The following is a 20827-nucleotide window of genomic DNA, read 5'->3' as shown; positions in this document are numbered from 1 at the left end:
CTCTGTAATTGATTTCTAATCTCATAACAGTGTAGTCCAAAAAGATGCTTGATATGATTTGAATTTTCTTCAATTTACTGAGGCTTGATTTGTGACCCACGATGTGATCTATCCTGGAGGATATTCCATGTGCACTTGAGAAGAAAGTGTAATCTGCTGTTTTTGGATGGAATGTCCTATAAATATCAATTAAATCTATGTGGTCTCTTGTGTCATTTAAAGCTTGTGTCTCCTTATTAATTTTCTGTTTGGATGATCTGTCCATTGGTGTAAGTGAAGTGTTAAAGTCCCCCACTATTATTGTGTTACTGTCAATTTCCTCTTTTATAGCTGTTAGCAGTTGCCTTATGTACTGTGGTGCTTGTATGTTGGGTGCATATATATATTTATACTTTTTATGTCTTCTTCTTGGATTGTTCCCTTGATCATTCTGTAGTGTCCTTCCTTGTCTCTTGTAACATCCTTTATTTTAAAGTCTATTTTATCTGATATGAGTATTGCTACTCAGGTTTCTTTTGATTTCCATTTGCAATGAATACCTTTTTCTATCCCCTCACTTTCAGTCTATATGTGTTCCTAGGTCTGACTTGGGTCTCTTGTAGACAGCATATAATATATATGCTTGTTTTTGTTTCCATTCAACCAGCCTGTGTCTTTTGGTTGGAGAATTTAATCCATTCACGTTTAAGGTGATTATCGATATGTATGTTCCTATGACCATTTTCTTAATTGTTTTGGGATTGTTTTTGTAGGTCCTTTTCTTCTCTTGTGTTTCCCACTTAGACAAGTTCCTTTAGCATTTGTTGTAGAGCTGGTTTGGTGGTGCTGAATTTTCTTAGCTTTTGCTTGTCTGTGAAGCTTTTGATTTCTCGATCGAATCTGAATGAGATCCTTGCTGGGTAGAGTAATGTTGGTTGTAGTTTCTTCCCTTTCATCATTTTAAATATGTCATGCCACTCCCTTCTGGTTTGTAGAGTTTCTGCTGAGAAATCAACTGTTAACCTTATGGGAGTTCCCTTGTATGTTATTGGTCATTTTTCCCTTGCTGCTTTCAGTTATTTTTCTTTGTCTTTTATTTTTGCCAATTTGATTACTATGTGTCTCAGCATGTTTCTCCTTGGGTTTATCCTGTATGGGACTTGCTGCGCTTCCTGGACTTGGGTGGCTATTTCCTTTCCCATGTTAGGGAAGTTTTTGACTATAATCTCTTCAAATATTTTCTCAGTTCCTTTCTCTCTCTCTTCTCCTTCTGGGACTCCTATAATGCGAATGTTGTTGCGTTTAATGTTGTCCCAGATGTCTCTTAGGCTGTCTTCATTTCTTTTCTTTCTTTTATCTTTATTCTCTTCCGCAGCAGTGAATTCCACCATTTTGTCTTCCACATCACTTGTCCGTTCTCTGCCTCAGTTATTTTGCTATTGATTCCTTCTAGTGTATTTTTCATTTCAGTTATTGTATTGTTCATCTCTGTTTGTTTGTTCTTTAATTCTTATAGGTCTTTGTTAAACATTTTTTGCATCTTCTCAATCTTTGCCTCCATTCTTTTTTCGAGGTCCTGGATCATCTTCACTATCATTACTCTGAATTATTTTTCTAGAAGTTTGCCTCTCTCTATTTCATTTGTTGTTTTTCTGGGGTTTTATTTTGTTCCTTCATCGGTACATAGCCCTCTACCTTTTCATCTTGTCTATTCTTTCTGTGAATGTGGTTTTTGTTCCACAGGCTGCAGGATTGTAGTTCTTCTTGCTTCTGCTGTCTGCTCTGTGGTGGATGAGGCTATCTAAGAGGCTTGTGCAGGCTTCCTAATGGGAGGGACTGGTGGTGGGTAGAGCTGGTTGTTGCTCTGGTGGGCAGAGCTCTTTAAAACTTTAATCTGCTTCTCTGCTGATGGGTGGAGCTGGGTTCCCTCCCTCTTATTTGTTTGGCCTGAGGTGACTCAACACTGGAGCTTACCTGGACTCTTTGGTAGGGCTAATGATGGACTCTGGGAGGTTTCACGCCAAGGAATGCTTCCCAGAACCTCTGCTACCAGTGTCCTTGTACTCACAGTGAGACGCAACCACCCCCCATCTCTGCAGGAGACCCTCCAACACTAACAGGTAGGTCTGGTTCAGTCTCCTGTGGGGTCACTGCTCCTTCTTCTGTGTCCCGATGTGCACACTACTTTGTGTGTGCCCTCCAAGAGTGGAGTATCTGTTTTCCCCAGTCCTGTCGTAGTCCTGTAATCAAATCCTGCTAGCCTTCAAAGTCTGATTCTCTAGGAATTCCTCCTCCTGTTATCAGACCCCCAGGTTGGGAAGCCTGACGTGGGGCTCAGAACTTTCACTCCAGTGTGTGGACTTCTGTGGTATATGTGTTCTCCAGTTTGTGAGTCATCCACCCAGCAGTTATGGGATTTGATTTTATTGTGATTGGGCCCCTCCTACCGTCTCATTGTGGCTTCTTCTTTGTCTTTGCATGTGGGTTATCTTTTTTGGTGAGTTCCAGAGTCTTCCTGTCGATGATTGTTCAGCAGTTAGTTTTGATTCCAGTGCTCTTGCAAGAGGGAGTGAGAGCACATCCTTCTGCTCCACCATCTTGAGTTGTTTTTTAAATGTTCTCTAACAATATGTCTTGAGAATAACTATATATAGATATACGTACATATACATATAAATAGACATATATATATATGTATCTATAAATAATCATATACATACATATATGTATGTGTGTATGTATTTATATACATATACATAAATTTTCTTCTTTCTCCTGTTGTTTTCTTTTAATGGATGTATGGTTTTTCCTTTTTTTGTTGTTAATGTTTTGCTTAAACTAATTGAGTTGGGCTTCTATAAATGGCAACTGAAAAAAATCCTCTCTGCTCTTTTTTTTTTTTGCTATTACTCAGTATATATGACTTTTGTATAAATGCAAGATTTTTGATAGGAGAGATTCCTAGAAGTGAGGTTTCTAGGTCAGGGAGTATATGCATTTTATATTTTGAGAGCTACACACTGACAGATTGCTTCAAAAAGAGTATATGTCTGGATAGCATCTGAACTTGCTCTTTTCACCACATTTTCAAAAATACTATCAATCTTTTCAACATTCTAAATCTAATATATAATATCTTCTTATTTTAATACTTATTCTCCTATATTAGTGAGATTGATGAATTGTGCCTAAATTTCTTAACCACATATATTTCTTTTCTTGTGAATGGTCCTATTTTAAGATTTCTAATATCTTGTCTTCATAATTTTTTCAAAGAACTCTGTATAAATTTAATAATAAACCATTGTATATTATGCATGTTATTGGTATTTTCTCCTAGTTACCTTATAACTCTGCTTACAGTAACTTTTTCAATATAGAAGTTTAAAAATACATTTTAAATAAAAGCTTTCAGTCTTTTCCTTTATTTTTTCTAAGTCCATTTATCATTCTATTTATAAATTTGATAACTGGTGAGACAGATCCGAATTAATTATGCTTTAATTTGTAAAGTTTTCTTTGCTATACTTGAACCTTTTATTATTCTGTATAAACTAAATAATTCTCTGTTTAAATCTGTAAGTAACCATGGATTGTGACTGAAATTTTATTAACTTTGTAGATTTATATTGAGAGAATCAACTTTTAAAATATGAACTCTTCTCACCCTGAAATATGATATATTGCTTCATTTATTCAAGGCTCCTTTTATGTCTTACAGTAAAATTTCTTCATTTTCTTCATATACGTCTTGCACATTTTGCATAGATTTATGTCCTTGTGCTTTATACTTTTATTGTTCTAGTGAGTATGACTTTTTAAGTATGCTCTTAATGTTTTATTTTTGGCATATAAAAAAGTTAATTATTTTTACCTAACTTATCTCATATAGTTTTTCATTAGACTTGTCAATTTTTATAGATCTTCTTTACTCTTGCAAAGAATCAGCTTTTGTTGTGATTAATCAATCTTATCTTTTTAAGGTTTACCTTCAATTATTGCTATGGTGTCTACATTCTACTTTTATTAATTCCTTCCTTTAACATTCTTTTGTTTGCTTTGTTGTTTATAACATTATTAAGTTGATTTTTTATTTTCTATATGTTTTTGTTTTTAACTGGTACATTTAAGCCCCCCCCATTTTTTTTAACATCTTTATTGGAGTATAATTGCTTTACAATGGTGCGTTACTTTCTGATTTATAACAAAGTGAATCAGCTATATATATACATATATCCCTTTATCTACTCCCTCTTGTGTCTCCCTTCCACCCTTCCTATCCCACCCCTTTAGGTGGTCACAACGCACTGAGCTGATCTCCCTGTGCTACACAGCTGCTTCCCACTAGCTATCTAGCTTATATTTGGTAGTGTATATATGTCCATGCCACTCTCTCACTTCATCCCAGCTTACCCTTCCCCTTCTCTGTGTCCTCAAGTCCATTCTCTATGTCTGCATCTTTATTCCTGTCCTGCCCCTAGGTTCTTCAGAACCATTTTTCTTTTTTTTTTAAGGTTCCATATATATATGTTAGCATACAGTATTATTTTTCTCCTTCTGACTTACTTCAGTCTGTATGACAGACTCTTGGTCCATCCACCTCACTACAAATAACTCAGTTTCATTTCTTTTTATGGCTGAGTAATATTAAATTGTATATATGTGCCACATCTTCTTTATCCATTCATCTGTCAATGGACACTTATGTTGCTTCCATGTCCTGGCTATTGTAAATAGAGCTGCAATGAATATTGTAGTACCTGACTCTTTTTGAATTATGGTTTTCTCAGGGTATATGCCCAGTAGTGGCTGGGTCATATGGTAGTTCTATTTTTAGTTTTTAAGGAACCTCCACACTATTCTCCATAGTGGATGTATCAATCTACATTCCTACCAACAGTGCAACAGGGTTCCCTTTTCTCCCCACCCTCTACAGCATTACTGTTTGTAGATTTTTTGATGATGGACATTCTGACTGGTGTGAGGTGATACCTCATTGTAGTTTTGACTTACATTTCTCTAATGGTTAATGATGTTGAGCATCCTTTCATGTGTTTGTTGGCAATCTGTATATCTTCTTTGGAGAAATGTCTGTTTAGGTCTTCTGCCCATTTTTGCATTGGGTTCTTTCTTTTTTGATATTGAGCTGCATGAGCTGCTTGTAAATTTTGGATATTAATCCTTGGTCAGTTGTTTCATTTGCAAATATTTTCTCCCATTCTGAGAGTTGTCTTTTCAACTTGTTTATGTTTTAAAAGGATCATACACCATGATCAAGTGGGGTTTATCCCAGGAATGCAAGGATTCTTCAATGTACGCAAATCAATCAATGTGATAAACCATATTAATGAACTGAAGGAAAAAACCCATAGGATCTTGTAAAGAGATGCAGAAAAAGCTTTTGACAAAATTCAACACCCATTTATGATAAAAACCCTCCAGAAAGTAGGCATAGAGGGAACTTACCTCAACATAATAAAGGCTATGTATGACAAACCCACAGCCAACATCGTTCTCAATGGTGAAAAACTCAACCATTTCCTCTAAGATCAGGAACAAGACAAGGTTGTCCACTCTCACCACTATTATTCAACATAGTTTTGGAAGTTTTAGCCACAGCAATCAGAGAAGAAAAATAAATAAAAGGAATCCAAATCTGAAAAGAAAAAGTAAATCTGTCACTGTTTGCAGATGACATGATACTATACATAGAGAATCCTAATGATGCTACCAGAAAACTACTAGAGCTAATCAATGAATTTGGTAAAGTAGCAGGATACAAAATTAATGCACAGAAATCTCTTGCATTCTTATACACTAATGATGAAAAATCTGAAAGTGAAATTAAGGAAACACTCCCATTTACCACTGCAACAGAAAGAATAAAATAGCTAGGAATAAACCTACCTAAGGAGAAAAAAGACCTGTATGCAGAAAACTATAAGACACTGATGAAAGAAATTAAAGATGATACAAACAGATGGAGAGATATACCATGTTCTTGGATTGGAAGAATCAACATTGTGAAAATGACTCTATTACCCAAAGCAATCTACAGATTCAGTGCAATCCTTATCCAACTACCAATGGCATTTTCCACTAATTAGAACAAAAGTTTTTCGAATTTGTATGGAGACACAAAAGACCCTGAATAGCCAAAGCAATCTTGAGAAAGAAAAACGGAGCTGGAGGAATCAGGCTCCCAGACTTCAGACTCTACTACAAAGCTATAGTCATCAAGACAGTATGGTACTGGCACAAAAACAGAAATATAGCTCAATGGAACAGGATCGAAAGCCCAGAGATAAACCCACGCACCTATGGTCAACTAATCTGTGACAAATGAGACATGGATATACAATGGAGAAAAGACAGTCTCTTCAATACATGCTGCTGGGAAAACTGGACAGCTACATGTAAAAGAATGAAATTACAACAGTCCCTAATACCATACACAATAATGAACTCAAAATGGATTAAAGACCTAAATGTAAGGCCAGACACTATAAAACTCTTAGAGGAAAACGTAGGCAGAACACTCTATGACATTCATCCTATTTTAGATTCTTTTGTTTTTTTCTGGAGCATATCCTCAAGTGCTCCCTTCAAAAAGAACCTATGGGATAATACATCCTGAGAACTTGTGTCTAAAAATATCAAATTCATTTTCACAGTTATAAAATAATTTAAATGTGAAATTCTAGTTTGAAAATAATGTTTACTAGAACTTTGAAGACTTGGTTGGTTCTACAAGCTCTGTGCATCCAAATTTTCTGAAGAAGAGACTGACATCAATCAGTTCCTTGTTTCTTTGTAAATAATCTTTATTCACTGTATTGTCCAAAATAGTAACCACCCACATCACAGGTGGTATTGAGCCTTTGAAATATGGCTAGTAGATTTTTAAAATGAATTTATAATTTTATCACATTTTAATTAATTTAAATGTAAATTTAAATAGCCACGTATAGCTAGTTACTATTGTACTAATGCAGCTTTATGATCATGCAGATATAGCTAGTTGTTTCGTTAATCTTTATTAATACTCAGGATGAGCTTCCATTCTCCATGAGTCATTCTTTCTTTCATACTTTTCAAGTCTTTCATTTGTACTTTTTTGTAGTCGAATCCCTCAATTTGATCTTCTAGTTCATTGTTCATTTTTCAACCATTCTGCTGATTTATGTTTATCATAATTCTGTTTTTAATTTCAAGAACTCTGCTCATTTATTTTTCATAGCAGCCAGTTGCTTTTATCATAGATAATATATTTTTAAAATATGTATGAGATTAAAAATATGTGTATCTTTTTTTTTCTTGTTTTCTCTGTTAACATACTTTTTTTCCCTTGTTTCCTCTGTTAACTTCTGTTTCCTTGGTGGTTACTTCCTCTGTTTGTTGAGTCAGCGACTCTTTTCATGCCGTAGCTTCCCTCAAATGCTTAGTGATTCATGCATGTTTGCTCATATTTGTATCTAAGGATCTTGATTGAAAGGTATTGATAGTGACATTTATTTACTCAGTACAAATGAGAATCTCTATTGACCTAGCAGCAAATACAGGCTCTAATAACAGGAGCCTTTGTTCCCAGGACTAAGGAAGGGAAGAGAGACACATAACCAGACAGGCCTCTCTTTAGAGATAGTTCATAGCCTCTTATCTTGGTGCAGAAGACCATAAATTATCAGAGGTACTTCTCAGAATTCTCACTTTATATAGCTATACTTAGAGCTTAATCCTAGAGGCAAACATAGGAGTTGGCTGCTGTAAGAACCGGGGGTTGGTATAGTAAACACACACACACACACACACACACACACACATACATACACACAAAATTATCTGACCAATCACCCACAGTCTATTATTTCTAGCCTTCATTACTACTTCTGATCCTGTGGTTAGTTGGGGTTCTCCTGGAAATTTTCACTTATTTGGGGGGCTCTCACTTTTATCTGTATGGCTTATAGATTCCAGAGACCTGCTAAGTTTGTGTTTTTTAATATCAGATGCATAAATGTTTTAGAATTATTATATCTTCCTGGGGGACTGGCACCTTACTATATTATGACCTTGTTCAGCCCTAGTAATCCTTTTAGACTTATAGTTTTTTGAGCTGGTATTAGTATAGCTATACCAGTTTTCTTTGGTTAGTATTTACCTGGTACATAGTACCTCCTTATTGTTGTAAATACATGTAAGTTTTTAAAACCTAGCCTGAAAATATTAATCTTTTACTTGAACTACTTTGTCCATTTATAGTTAATGTACTTATATATTTGGGTTTACAACAACCCTCTTATTATTTGTTTAATATTTGGCCCATCTGAGGGTTTTTTAAAAAATGGTTTTTAGTATTTTGCCTTCTTTGGAATTAATCAAGAGATTTTTGTCATTCAATATTTTCTATCTAATATTTTCTCAGCTTTACATTTTAAATAATTCTCTTAATGGTTAACAGATCAAAATATTCATCCATGACATTACTAATACAAATGTTTATTTTTACCTCTTCCATAATAATGATAGAACTTATCCCTTTTGTGTTATTGTCATCACACATTTTAATTCTGCATATATTTAAAATTCCTTAAACATAACCATTGTTTTTGTGCCATCTATATTCAGTTATATTTATCCACGTATTTATCTTTGTGTTGCTCCTAATTTCTTCCTCCATTTCCATATTTTCCTCTGTGATCATAACCCTTTGGCCTGAAAACTTTCTTTGATATTTCCTTTAGTACAATCCTGCTGACAATGAATTGTTTTAATTTTTCTTTTTCTAGTAATGTTTTTTCTTTTCTTTATTTTTGAGGTACATTTTCACTGGGTGTGGAATGCCACATTAACAGTTATTTTTTTTAGCACTTCTAAGGTATTATTCCATTGCCTTCTGGCTTACCTCATTTCTACTGAGAAGCCAGCTGTTTTCTTATTGATGTTCCTTTGAAGATAGTGTCTTGTTCTTCCACTGGCTGCATTTAAGATTAATTTTATTTATCTCTCTCTTTTTTTTTTTTTTTTTTGCGGTACGCGGGCCTCTCACTGTTGTGGCCTCTCCTGTTGTGGAGCACAGGCTCCGGACACGCAGGCTCAGCGGCCATGGCTCACGGGCCTAGCTGCTCTGTGGTATGTGGGATCTTCCCGGACTGGGGCATGAACCCGTGTCCCCTGCATCGGCAGGTGGACTCTCAACCACTGTGCCACCAGGGAAGCCCCTATTTATCTCTTTTTTTAACTCAGTTTTTTATTGATGTACCTTAATTCTTTTTTTTTTTCTTAATTCTTTTTAACAGTATTTATTTTGCTTTTAGTTTGCTGAGAATTTTGAATTTGTGAATTGATGTTTTTCTTCAGTTTGGAAAATTTTGTGCCATTATCTCTTCAAATACTATTTCTTTTCAATTCTCTCTTCTCCTTGTGCTAAACCAATTACATATATGTCATAATATTTCTCTTTTGCTCTGTTCTCTCTGCCTACTGGTTCTTTGGTCTCTCTCTGCTTCCATTTGGATCTTTTCCACTGTCTTCAAATTCATTATTTTTTTCTCTCAACTCTGTTCAATTTGGTGTTCTATGCATTAATTTAGTTCTTATTGTAAGATAGGACACTTTTTATTTCTGCAACCCCCATCTAATTATTTTTATAGATTCTTTGGTGGCTTTTTTTGTGTGTCAATTAAGCTAGGCTGAACTACATTTCCAAGAATTCTCTTGCTTACATGTTTTGAGTTCAGGTGGGCCAGTGGGATTTGGAAGGTAGAATTGACATAGTAGCCATATAGATTTCACACTTAGAAGGTCATGCAGTGACATCAAATGCCATTGCACCTCACACACGTTGTCACTGATCTGTTTGTTCACCTCATTGGGGTTGGGCAGCAGTCAAGTGTTCAGCTACTACTCCTCTTTCAGCTTCTCTGAATCCTCAGCCAAATGTGTGTTTAACTGGGTGATGGAGGGTAAGAGCTTCTTGTGCATGACAATTGCCATTAAAGTTAGAGGCAGTGAGAGACTGGTATGGGTGTTAGTCCATCCCTATCCAGCTCATTCTTTTGGATTCCAGTTTATTCTCACTGTCTGGAACTTTATGTCCGTCTTTCTTTCCCAAATACCTAGCCTTTAGACATAAAGCTCCAGTATAAGACACAAAGACATCCACTGTGTAGTGAATTTTAACCAACTGTCACAGTTGTGTAGGGATAAATCCCTATAAAAAATTAGAAAATCACATGTGAGTATATATATGTGTGTGTGTGTGTGTGTGTGTGTGTATACACACACACACATATATAATGTATGCAAATAAAAATAAATATGTAACATGACTGATTCAGATTCTTATTACCTGGGAAAATTCTCCAACATTTATCTTTTTTCTCTATCATTTTTCTTTTTTCTTCATATTAATCAGTTATTTTATACCCCTTATAGCACCAATGTCTGTATCACCTATGAATCTGTTTCTGTTGCCTGTTTTTTTCTCCCTTGGTTTTTGGACATATGGTCCTGTCTCTTGCCATATCTAGGATGATTTTAATAAATGAAGAACACTGGGTATAAATATTGAAGAGGTCCCAGATTTGTCATCTAGCATCAGAAAAGGATTATTTTTTCTCCTGCTAGGTAGAGTGAGAGGCTATCTTAAATCATTCAAGAATGAGCCAGTTTGGGGGCTCTACTGAAGTTTTTATTAAACTAAACTAAAACTCAGTCTATTGCTGGTTTTTCCTGCCTCTCCTCCAGAGACCTCCATTACTTTCAGTTAAGAGCCTGCTGTATTCACTAGGCCCGCTGGCAGGTCTGTCTTCTCAGCATCAGGAGTATACACATTTTTCCACTTTACTTCTCAGAGTTTGTGGTTTATCTCTTTAGTCTTCTATCTTGTATACTTTCACAGTTTGGTGTATATTTTGAGGGAAGAATCACTTCTGACTTGAAGCTCCTCAAGTGTCCAATTTTGTGAGTCCATCTCATTTAAATGCCAAAGTATCTGCTGGTTTCTCTGTCTTTAGCAGTGGTCCTCTACCCAGTGAAAGCCCTGGTTCCCAGCCTCGTCTTGCAAGAATCAGCACGTTTCCAGGGAAAATGCCACTGAAGATTATTATTACACCCTTCCAAGTGTCTCCTCTTTCCACGATTTTAGCCTCTCTAGTCCTTATTATTTCTGTAGCTGTATATATCTTTAAACAGAGAATTTTTGTGTTCATTTTGCATTAAAAAAAATTCTCAACAGGTGAATTGGTCTACCAAAAACTACCTTAATCTACAAGGGACAGAAAAACCTGTCAATCTGTTCTTATTTATATGATCCCAAATTCCTGTCAGTATAGTGCTCTGCTGTTAGGATGCCCAGTTTTCCAGTCTTACCATGCTTTTATAATGGTTTTCTGTAAGGTCACATCAGAAGTAATTTGAGAAGAAAGGCAGTACCTGCAGTAAGCCATTTGAACTAGAAATCCCATAACATTTTGAACCTTCTGCATATTATTGTTATATGATTATGTCTGTCTCTACTACTCTATTATACATTTCTTAAAGGTAAGAACTATACTGTATTCATGTTCGTGCTTGCTATAATACTTACCATATGTAATCACATGTAGGAGGTGCTTATCATTTACTTGTTAACTAAATTATGAAATAAATGAGTAAATGACCTCAAGATGTTCATGGTCAATGACTTTATTGATATCTTCCACATTTTGAATAGTATTGCTTTTAAAAATCTAACATATTGTATGAAATACTAGAGAAATAGAGACAAATATTTTGTTTCTTTAAAGAATGTAGTGTAGTCTATGCCCTTAAACAAAACTTAAACAATAATAAAAACAATTTTTCTCTAGCTTCTAGGATTTCTCAAAGAAAATTCTTTAAAAATGAAGGACTTTAATCATCTGGTCCCTTTAGATTTTATAGTAGTTCAAAATATATAGGAAAAAATCCTGATATATATTTCACTTCTCTCCTAACCCTTATATTTCCCTTTAGAAAAGAAAAAAAAATCACATGAAAAAGAAAATTGAAAATAAATGTTACCTAACACATAAAAAGTCATACTTTTCAAAGATTATATTTCCATTTCTACATAATATGCTCTCATTATGAAATCATCAGTGCATTTTTTTAGTCATAAACAAGGCACTGAAAAGAAAATGAATAGCAATGTAAATGACTTTCTGGAAAGTGACATCTATTCCAATCTCAGAAAAAATTAACTTTCTGAAATATTAATTGATCATAGTGAGAAGGCCAAACTAGATAAACAGAGGAGCCAGGGAGTAGCCTGCAGCTTGTTGTGAAGACACCTATGAACACTGGCTTTGAATTTAAATTTAAAGTAGGTAAAAACAGATCAACGTATCAGGCTGTCAACTTGAAGACTTCAACTGGGAATGCCATGCTTCTGTTCCTTTGCTATTCAAACAGAGTAGGAAGAAACATAATTGTACTAGAAAAGAAAATTGCGAGGATTCCTGGCCATTAGATAGGAATTCCAAAAAGATCAGCCTCTGTTCCTTTCTTCCCTAACTTAGAAATAAGCTACGGCTGTAGGTCATCCCATGAGCCAGTGAACAAACGTCCAGTTGTTTTGGCAATATTCAAACCCAGTAGAGAGAACATTAACGTCTTTCTCATAACTGGTACAGGAGGCAGCACCACTAGCTACGAACTTCCCAACCCCTTGTACTCATCACATTCTGGACTTGCCCTTTTACTTTATACTTGCATATTTCATTTTCCATGAGACTGCTATTTATACAGCTTGTTTGCAAGGAATAGGACAACTCATTCAACAGAGTTCCTTCAAATACCTAACTTTTATTACCAGAGACTTCAAATGAACACCTCTCTGCAGTGGGCCTAATGTGTGATGGAGTTAAAGATGGAAGCAAACTGTCCAGATTCAAGCTCAAGGACAAACGCCAAAAACAATGACAAATGCAGAAGCTGTGCAGTACTGCAAAACATTCAGAAAGTGAAGCCTGACCTTTCTTCATCTTTCCATTTTGTTCTGAATTTGCTACCACTGTATTTTGGAATAGCATAAACTTAGAGGAATGAAGGCTCATCTTCCCTCCTCTTTTGCATGTCTTTCCATGAAGCTAGAACTTTGCTTTCTTTCCAGCATTCACCCTGTCCCTGTAGTTTACAATACTCCAGCTCTTCTCAATAGCTTAGTGGGCACATGACTTCTGTTTCCAGCACTGTTTTTAAAGCAGTGAACTACAGAACCAAAAGGAGGCAATTTTTTTTTTAGAATCTGGTCTCAGAAACCTAAAACCCTGTGATTACAACTTCAGATAGTTTTATGCCCAGAGAGCGAGCTGTAGCCCTTTGCAAATATTCATGCATGAAGCTCATTAATTTTCTTCTCTCGATAACTGAAGATGAATCCTTTAATTTGAAGTGGCCATAACACTAAAGAGTCATGTCATTACTCTGGAATCCTTTAAGTTGATTTTTTTTTTCCTCATTGACTCAGTGAGGTAAAAATTAAGGACAGTTCCGATTAGCTCTATATATGTCCTGAAGCATCTGCTCATGGTTGCAAATTGATCCATCCTAAATATTTATTTGTCTGTAAATGCCATGAAGTCAATGCTTCACTTTAGATTTCTTTCTTTTTTTTCCCCAACACAAAATTTCTTGTAAAAGTTCTGTCAATAACATCATTTGCAATTTAAATGCTTTAAAAATATGATCCTTCCTGCTGTGTTTTTTAATACTTCCTTCATTTTTAATTGCTGTAGACACTTTAGTTCCTAATTAAACTTTATTGTTTATAATGTTGCAGTCATTAATAGACATGATAGGGGGGAAAAATGGCTGGTTCTAGCCCATTTTCTGACTGCTAATTCTAGCCTTAATACTTTTCATAGCCATAATGAATTCATGGAGCACAAAGGAGGATGGGTAGAAAGTGAGACAAAAGCAAGTGTACAGTTCATGGTTCTGAGGATTTACTAGACGTTCTGGAAAACAAACTTGAATTGGACTTGAATTGAATTGGACTTCTTGATTTGTAGGGGAAATTACTTTAGAAATAGCGTCTCAAACACTTGCAAGATAAACATCCTCATTTCTCAAGGCTCCTTTCTCTATCATATCCCCAGGTTTTGCGCCAGTGACAGAGAGGAGGATATATTGCACACACAAAACTTACCTCATCGTCAGAGTCTTAAAAGACTTTTATTGTGAGAGAATGGAGACACTTGATGAATATAACGGGTTTTGGTCATAGAAAGATTTGCTATGAACCACTGCACCAAGGGTGAGATGCCCAAGAGGCTGACAAGCTTATTGCCCTTTTCAGAGATTAAATAGTTTTGGAAAAATTTTCTCCCTTGGCAGTTGTAACTGTGTCCGTGAAATAAGTGTTCACTCTGCTTGAGCACCGTGGTTTGAATGCTTCCTTCTATATATTCCCCCAGTGGATTGATTCTAAAAAGATCTGCTCAGATTTCCCTATACCAATACAAATTAAACCATGAACTTGATAACACCTCCCCTCAACCTTCAACATCCTTGCCATGTCCCACGCTAATGGGTAATCAGAGGCACCATCAAGTGCCTTTATTATGGATTATCTTTGTAGCTGTTTGAAGGAAGGGAAAGGAGCTGAAAAATCTTCCAGGTTAATAATATGGTGACAGGGAATTGACAAAGGCTACCATCAGTAACCTTGAGAGTCTTAAGCTGCCAGAGTAACACTCACGAGTAGGTAAAGTGGTCATTTAGTTGTTGGAACTTCCAAGGCATCTGGAAGGGCCTCAAATGTTCCAAATAAAAGAGGGTGAGGATAACATCTCAAGAAGAGGGAAGAGGGTGCAAGCAGAAAAACACAAGTTCATCACAGACATATCGTCTATTCCCTGACTTTGCCCACTGTCAACATTGCATGTTAGTCTGCTAACAGCTGGCAAGTATCTGACCTGTTGGGTGATTTAGAGCATTTCTGTTTCTAGCCTGTGCTTTCCTCTTACACGGCAGTCATTATCTAGAATTCCTGGGTTTATCATTTTAAAGCAGCCTCAATATCATACCTCAAAATTGAATGTGAGAATGTCAAAGAATTCTGGAGACAGTGAATAATCTTTATTTCTGAGTATTCAGTATATCCCTGGCACTGTGCTGAGCTGTGAGTGAATTATCTTACTTAATCCCTTAACAGTTCTTCCAGGTAGGTTCTGGTATTATCCTGTGGTAACTGATACTCCGAGAGACTGAGCAACTTGCCTAAAATCACACGGTTAGTAATTAGTTTAATCAATTTGAAGCCAGGTTCTCCTGACCGTAGAACTTGAGCTCATAACTATTTTCTTGTAGTGCCTTCCCTTTAATCCTCAGTACCTTGAGAAAGCAGAATGAGCTGATGTTAGAAATAAGATGATTGTTTATAACCAGGATTGTATGCTCACCTGCATTCGCTCTGATTTTTATGCCATTCTATTAATGGGATTGCCTTCACAATAATTTTTAAAGTATTGTTTGTGGCTCCAAAGCCTCCTAGGATGGTGTTTAGCCCTATTACCTTGTTCAGGTACCTTTCTCTATGCACCTTTTTGGGTTGTCAGTGGTGATTAACATCCATGCCTGAGGAGAAGCAGGGGCAGTCACAGTATATGAGTGAAAAAGCAGTGGCCAAGAATGTCTTTGTTCAGGTGACTGGTGGGACCACCTCAGCATCTCCTGCTATCTAGAAGCAGCTGTTAGCCAGATGACAAGAGAACATGAAGGAATTCATACTGAACATAGCCAAAACCATACCAGATGTTAACATCAGGCAGATCCTTTTTGAGAAAAGTAGAATTGGGGTGGGAAACAGGACGTGGAATATACATATACAAATACTATGAAAATTTAAGGAGGAAGTCTTAATCAATGGAAATCACCACCGATAAGGTTAAGTGACAGGTGTACGGGCATTTGAAGTGGATTGATTGCTGTTTTCTTACATTTATAACCAATCAGAAGTGAATAATAATTATTCTATGGATACTGTATGTTTAAAGTTTACGTGTCAAGGACAAACCTCTAAGTCAGAGGATATTCCTTTCGCATTCACTGCCCGCTTGTCTCTGTCACTTCTGGTGGCAGGCGTTTGTTTCCTTACTTGGTTTATCTGATTTTTTTTCTTCCTCCCTTCATCCACCAAGTATTTAGATACCAGCTTGTAGGGAGATGGGAGGCAGGTTCAGGAACCTTCCCTGAAGGTTCCATCCTTACATGGATGTTGTAAGGATTAATGAACTAACATATTCTAGAATAATTTTAAAAGGTGAAGTGCTATGTAAGTGTCAAGCATGATTAACTAGCAGCCAGGTTATTAGGCACCTGAATATTCTGCATCTTTTCTGAATTTCAGAAAAATGGATGTGCATATTCATTTTCAAAAGCACCATTATTTGAATGATAGTCAGGCACTGAAATAAATCCTAATTATCTCTACTCTTCTCACACCAGTCACATAGACCTTAAGAGTGACATATTTATGCAACTGAGAGTAGAATAGACATAATTAGCAATCTCATGGAGTTTTCAGTGCATCAGGAAAAGGCACAGTGCAAAATACTAGTTGCTTTTCAACCTACATCCCATTATCCTAGTACAAGAAATATTGAGGCCTGGTGGTTGGGAGTGTGAACACTGGCCCAGACTTCCTGGGGCCAAACCCTCACCCCACTGCTGGTTAAGTATTGATAACTTTGGGCAAGTTGCTTTACCTCTCCTTGCATGAGTTTATTTACATAAAAACTGGGGACAGTGTTAGTATCTATCTCGTAGCTGATATATATAAGTTGCTCAGAAAAGCAATTCCTGACTTGCAGTAATTGCTCCTTAAATATTAACTATTATCAGTATAATTGTCGTTAATACTGGCCTCGGCAGCTTCCACCCTCAGAGAAAGAAATAGTAAATAGAATTGGTAGTTAATTTGCTAGGACTCACGGATGATGTCTGGCAGCTTACAAAGCCCATTTAAGTATATTAACCTGTGGTTGTTCAGCACTTGCCATGTGCCTGGGTGCTAACAACAACCTGGTGAGATGGGTTAGGACAGGGGCAGCTTTTAGTTTTGCTTTATGTGCTCAGCAAGGTTTTGATTCCCCTTCTGGTAATTCACTCTGGCCACATCCTTTCACCATAGGTGCAGGGGCGGGCACAATGCCATGCCCGTCAATCAGACTTCTCATCCTAAGGTTAACGTGTGAACCTGCGGGGCCAATCTCAGGCCTCCTCTGACATACTAGAGAAGGATTCCATCTGAAAGTGAAAAATAAACAGTTTTGCCACTGTGTTCATGATGCTAAAAGACTGTGAAATTAGGGTTAAGAGTGACCAAGTTCATTCCAAGTTGAAGAGGTATGGCTGCAGAAGGAAAGTGAAGCCAAGCAGAGCTGAGCTGAGCTGAGAGATGGAGGAGGGAGTGCGTTCTGGTGGCTTTGAGTCCTGATCCTAGCATTTGAGGGCCAGGCTCCCATCCCTTGATTGGGTCAGATAGCCCAATATCCCTCCCAGCCCTGTGAGCCACTAGACTTATTCTTTGTGTTTCTCTTAAAGTAGTTTGAATTAGGTTTCTGTCTCTTGCAACTTAAAGAATGCTTACAAGACAAATGCTGTAATTCACCCATTTTACGGATAAGGGAATTGAGGCTCTGAGAAGTTAACTGATTTGTTCCTGAAGATCACATTACCACTGATTTTCAGAACTTCATGCCCTATTTAATAAACCCAAATGTTATATTCCAGGGAAGAGAGCAAAGCTGAGGAATTGGAGATGGAGCTGGTTATTAATGAAAGGGGCAGGGAAGTTTTGGGGCACCCTCAGGTCACAGCTATTCACATGGCTAATTCATTCACTGGTTCATTAAATATTTGTTCAGTCACTAAGAAACAATCTAAAGCGAGTTGTTTGGCAAGAGGGAGGGAGTGGTCCGCAGGTGCCCTCAGCTCTGCTGGCTGGCTGGCTGCTGTCGGCATAGGAAGGGGTGAGAAGCCACAGAGCCAGCCCTCCTGTGTTTTTCGAACTGCTATTCCAGCGAATGCAGAAGGTGTCAAACCCTGGGGTCTCTCAGAAAATTGATTATGGAGCTTGCCCCTTCCTTAAAAAGCAAGCTTTTGTTTTTATTAGCATGCGTAAATACGGAATAATTTCTGAATGTAAATATGGATGATATTTTATTTTCCTGACACGTTTGGAAGCAGCCTGGGGCAGAGTGGCAGTGAATCAGTAAATGTCATGGGTACTACGCTGGGAATTCATCAACTGTGCACACAGTTCATGGACTTATGCCGTATGTTCCGTAATAGCATGTTTGTTGACGTGGGATTGGGCTGCCTAGTTGTATGACAGAGCTGCCACGTCAGTTTCTTGATGTATAGAAACAGGCTCTGCTAGCCAGATGTAGAAATCTAGCAAGGTCATTTTAGGAGTAATTTCCATTTTGTGTGCTTTTTTTCCCCCTCATTGACTGTAGGAGAATGTGGTTTGCCTCATTACAATGTGATGCCAGGTGCACAACACAATAATGACCTTTATGCCGAAGTCTGAAGTTCACATAATTGATTAGATAGACTCCCATTCAGCAACGTTGGAAACCATTAGCTAGAGGCAGGAACCGTGTTAACTTCTTGACATAGGAGGTCACAGGGTCAAGGTGAAAGCCCAGGTCTGGACTCAGATGAAAGGAAAACAGTGCTGCCTGGCAACACTGGGGTTTGAAGCCTTCCCTCTGAGAGTCAGAGATGTCCTGGAGCATGTGGAAAGCTAAGGGAAGGCCTGGGGAACCAAGGTGAGAACTGATAAAAGGGCTGCAGATCCCCCTCCATCCCTCCCCCACCCTTGGCAACCACAAATCAGTTCTCTATGTCTGTGAGTCTGTTTCTGTCTCGTAAATAAGTTCTTTTGGGTCATATTTTAGATTCCACATATAAGTGATATCATATGATATTTGTCTTTCACTGTCTGGCTTACTTCACTTAGTATGATAATCTCTAGGTCCATTCATGTTGCTGCACATGGCATTATCTCATTCATTTTTATGGCTGAGTAGTATTCCATTGGGTATATATATCACATCTTCTTTATCCATTTATCTACCGATGGACATTTAGGTCGCTTCCATCTTTTTATTCTCTTGGATTCTGGATTGTTGGTGTTTACGTGGGAAACCAAGGATTTCTTATGAAGTCTTTACAATAACTTGGGAAATTTGAGGATTCCATTTTCACCCACCCAGGGATGGGTTTCCTGCCAAAACCATGCCTGACTTCTGTCTTTTATTGAAATTGGCCAAACAAGTTAAGTCCTTTGCTTGTTGATGATGCAGTATTGACTGCCGTTTTATTAAACACACATTTACAAATGGCACCTGGATATCCAACAATGCTCCAGACCTCAGAACCCTTCCTAATGCCACTGTGTAGGAGTTACTGACAGCCAGCTCTTGCCATTCCTTCTCTTTCTTCCATTTTCACTCTGACTGAGAATGCAGTGTTTCATATCTCCTACAAACTACAAGAACCCGGATGTAAAAAATAGGCAATGAAAAGGGCAAGTAAAAAGGCACATGTTATCTGCAACCTGAAGCTTGTAAATAAAGAAAGAAGTAATAACCAGATGAAAATGCATTTGGTCAGAAGGAAAAAGAATGGGAGCTTGAGGGTGTTAAGCAGACGAGACAAGATGCTTAAAATGATAAATAAAATGGCTTGTTTGTTTGTTTGTTTACATCCCTGGAGTTATAAGTATCTTTGTCTGACCACGGGTTAATAGTTTTTCAGTAGCAGCCTATTGTGTGTTTTTATCAGTGTTTGATTTCCAGAGCTTCCGGCTCAGCCTGGGACAAAGGCTCTGTCTTTCACTAATGCTCATAGACGAATAATGCCTTTTTAAAATATTGCCAATTCTGCTGTCATTTCAGGACCCCAGAGATTCTGCTTATTAGGATGGCAGGCAAGCGAAGAAATGAGTTGGACATACAGGTGGCAGGGGTTAATTTCATATTTGTCACGAGATCTTGCATGATTTCCCTAAAAGATATTTAATTTCCACTGGGCATAATAACTTGCAGCTGCCGGAATATGCTGTATACTAGTGGTGAGTTCTTGTCTTCAGAGATTTATGCAAGTCGTTATTTAAAAATAGAGATCCGGGAGTTACAGCTGGCTAATTAATCTACCACTAAGGAAAGCTAAGCAAGTGACCCACTTAACTGTTTTCAGGAACCACGGCTACACTGAAGCAAACTTTCAGAAACTGTCCGGCACAAAGAACCAAACTAATGCATCCCTGTGGCATTTTTGTGGTCTTCCCACAGTGTGTGTGTCCCTTCTTCATCTCCCTTTCTTCCCCACGGACACCACTAATTCAGCCCTCATCCACACACATCTGCACGTTGCACAATTTGAATTCCTAGATGCTTCACCATCTGGGTCCTTCTTCCCAAGGACGCTGGCAGGCTCCCCTTCCTTAGTCTCCTCTTTCACTGCATCACTCCCCTGCTCATGTTTTCTACTATCACCTCTGAGGCCTCTGCCCGACTTCTGAGGGTTCCCCTAAGAGACCCAAGCCATATATCTGCCCATACTTCCTCTACTCCCTCCACATGCACCTTCCCCTCTGGGCATAATGGTCTCTCCCCTCTCATTACTGTCCCCTCACCTAGATCACCTTTTCCATTCCTCTCTCAGCCTGAACATGGTCTGTACAGCTTACAAAGCTCCACTGTGTCTGTCCCAGGCCACCTTGATTTTTTTCCCTGGACTTGATGTCAGAGAGTTGACTTAATCAGGTCATGACACAATTTCATCAACATTGGTCTGTGAGGGCCCTGAT

At 37.6% G+C, this 20827-nt stretch overlaps 1 protein-coding gene across 2 annotated transcripts in view; it reads left to right on the top strand.

Annotated features, from left to right (window-relative positions):
• Positions 1-20827, top strand: part of ST6GALNAC3 (ST6 N-acetylgalactosaminide alpha-2,6-sialyltransferase 3) — a 592369-nt gene that overhangs the window by 467509 nt on the left and 104033 nt on the right. Inside the window, exon 4 of one of the 2 annotated variants that reach the window (XM_049707210.1) lies at positions 11001-11590. The exons of the other annotated variant lie outside the window; for it this stretch is intronic. Within the exon in view, the coding sequence (XP_049563167.1) occupies positions 11001-11202 (202 nt within the window). The 3' untranslated portion in view covers positions 11203-11590. Of the gene's footprint in view, positions 1-11000; positions 11591-20827 lie in introns of those variants that run through there. 2 annotated transcript variants of the gene reach the window in all.

Source organism: Orcinus orca, chromosome 1 (assembly GCF_937001465.1).
Source record: "Orcinus orca chromosome 1, mOrcOrc1.1, whole genome shotgun sequence".
Taxonomy (NCBI): Eukaryota; Metazoa; Chordata; class Mammalia; order Artiodactyla; family Delphinidae; genus Orcinus; species Orcinus orca.
This window is presented reverse-complemented; position numbering and strand designations above follow the sequence as displayed.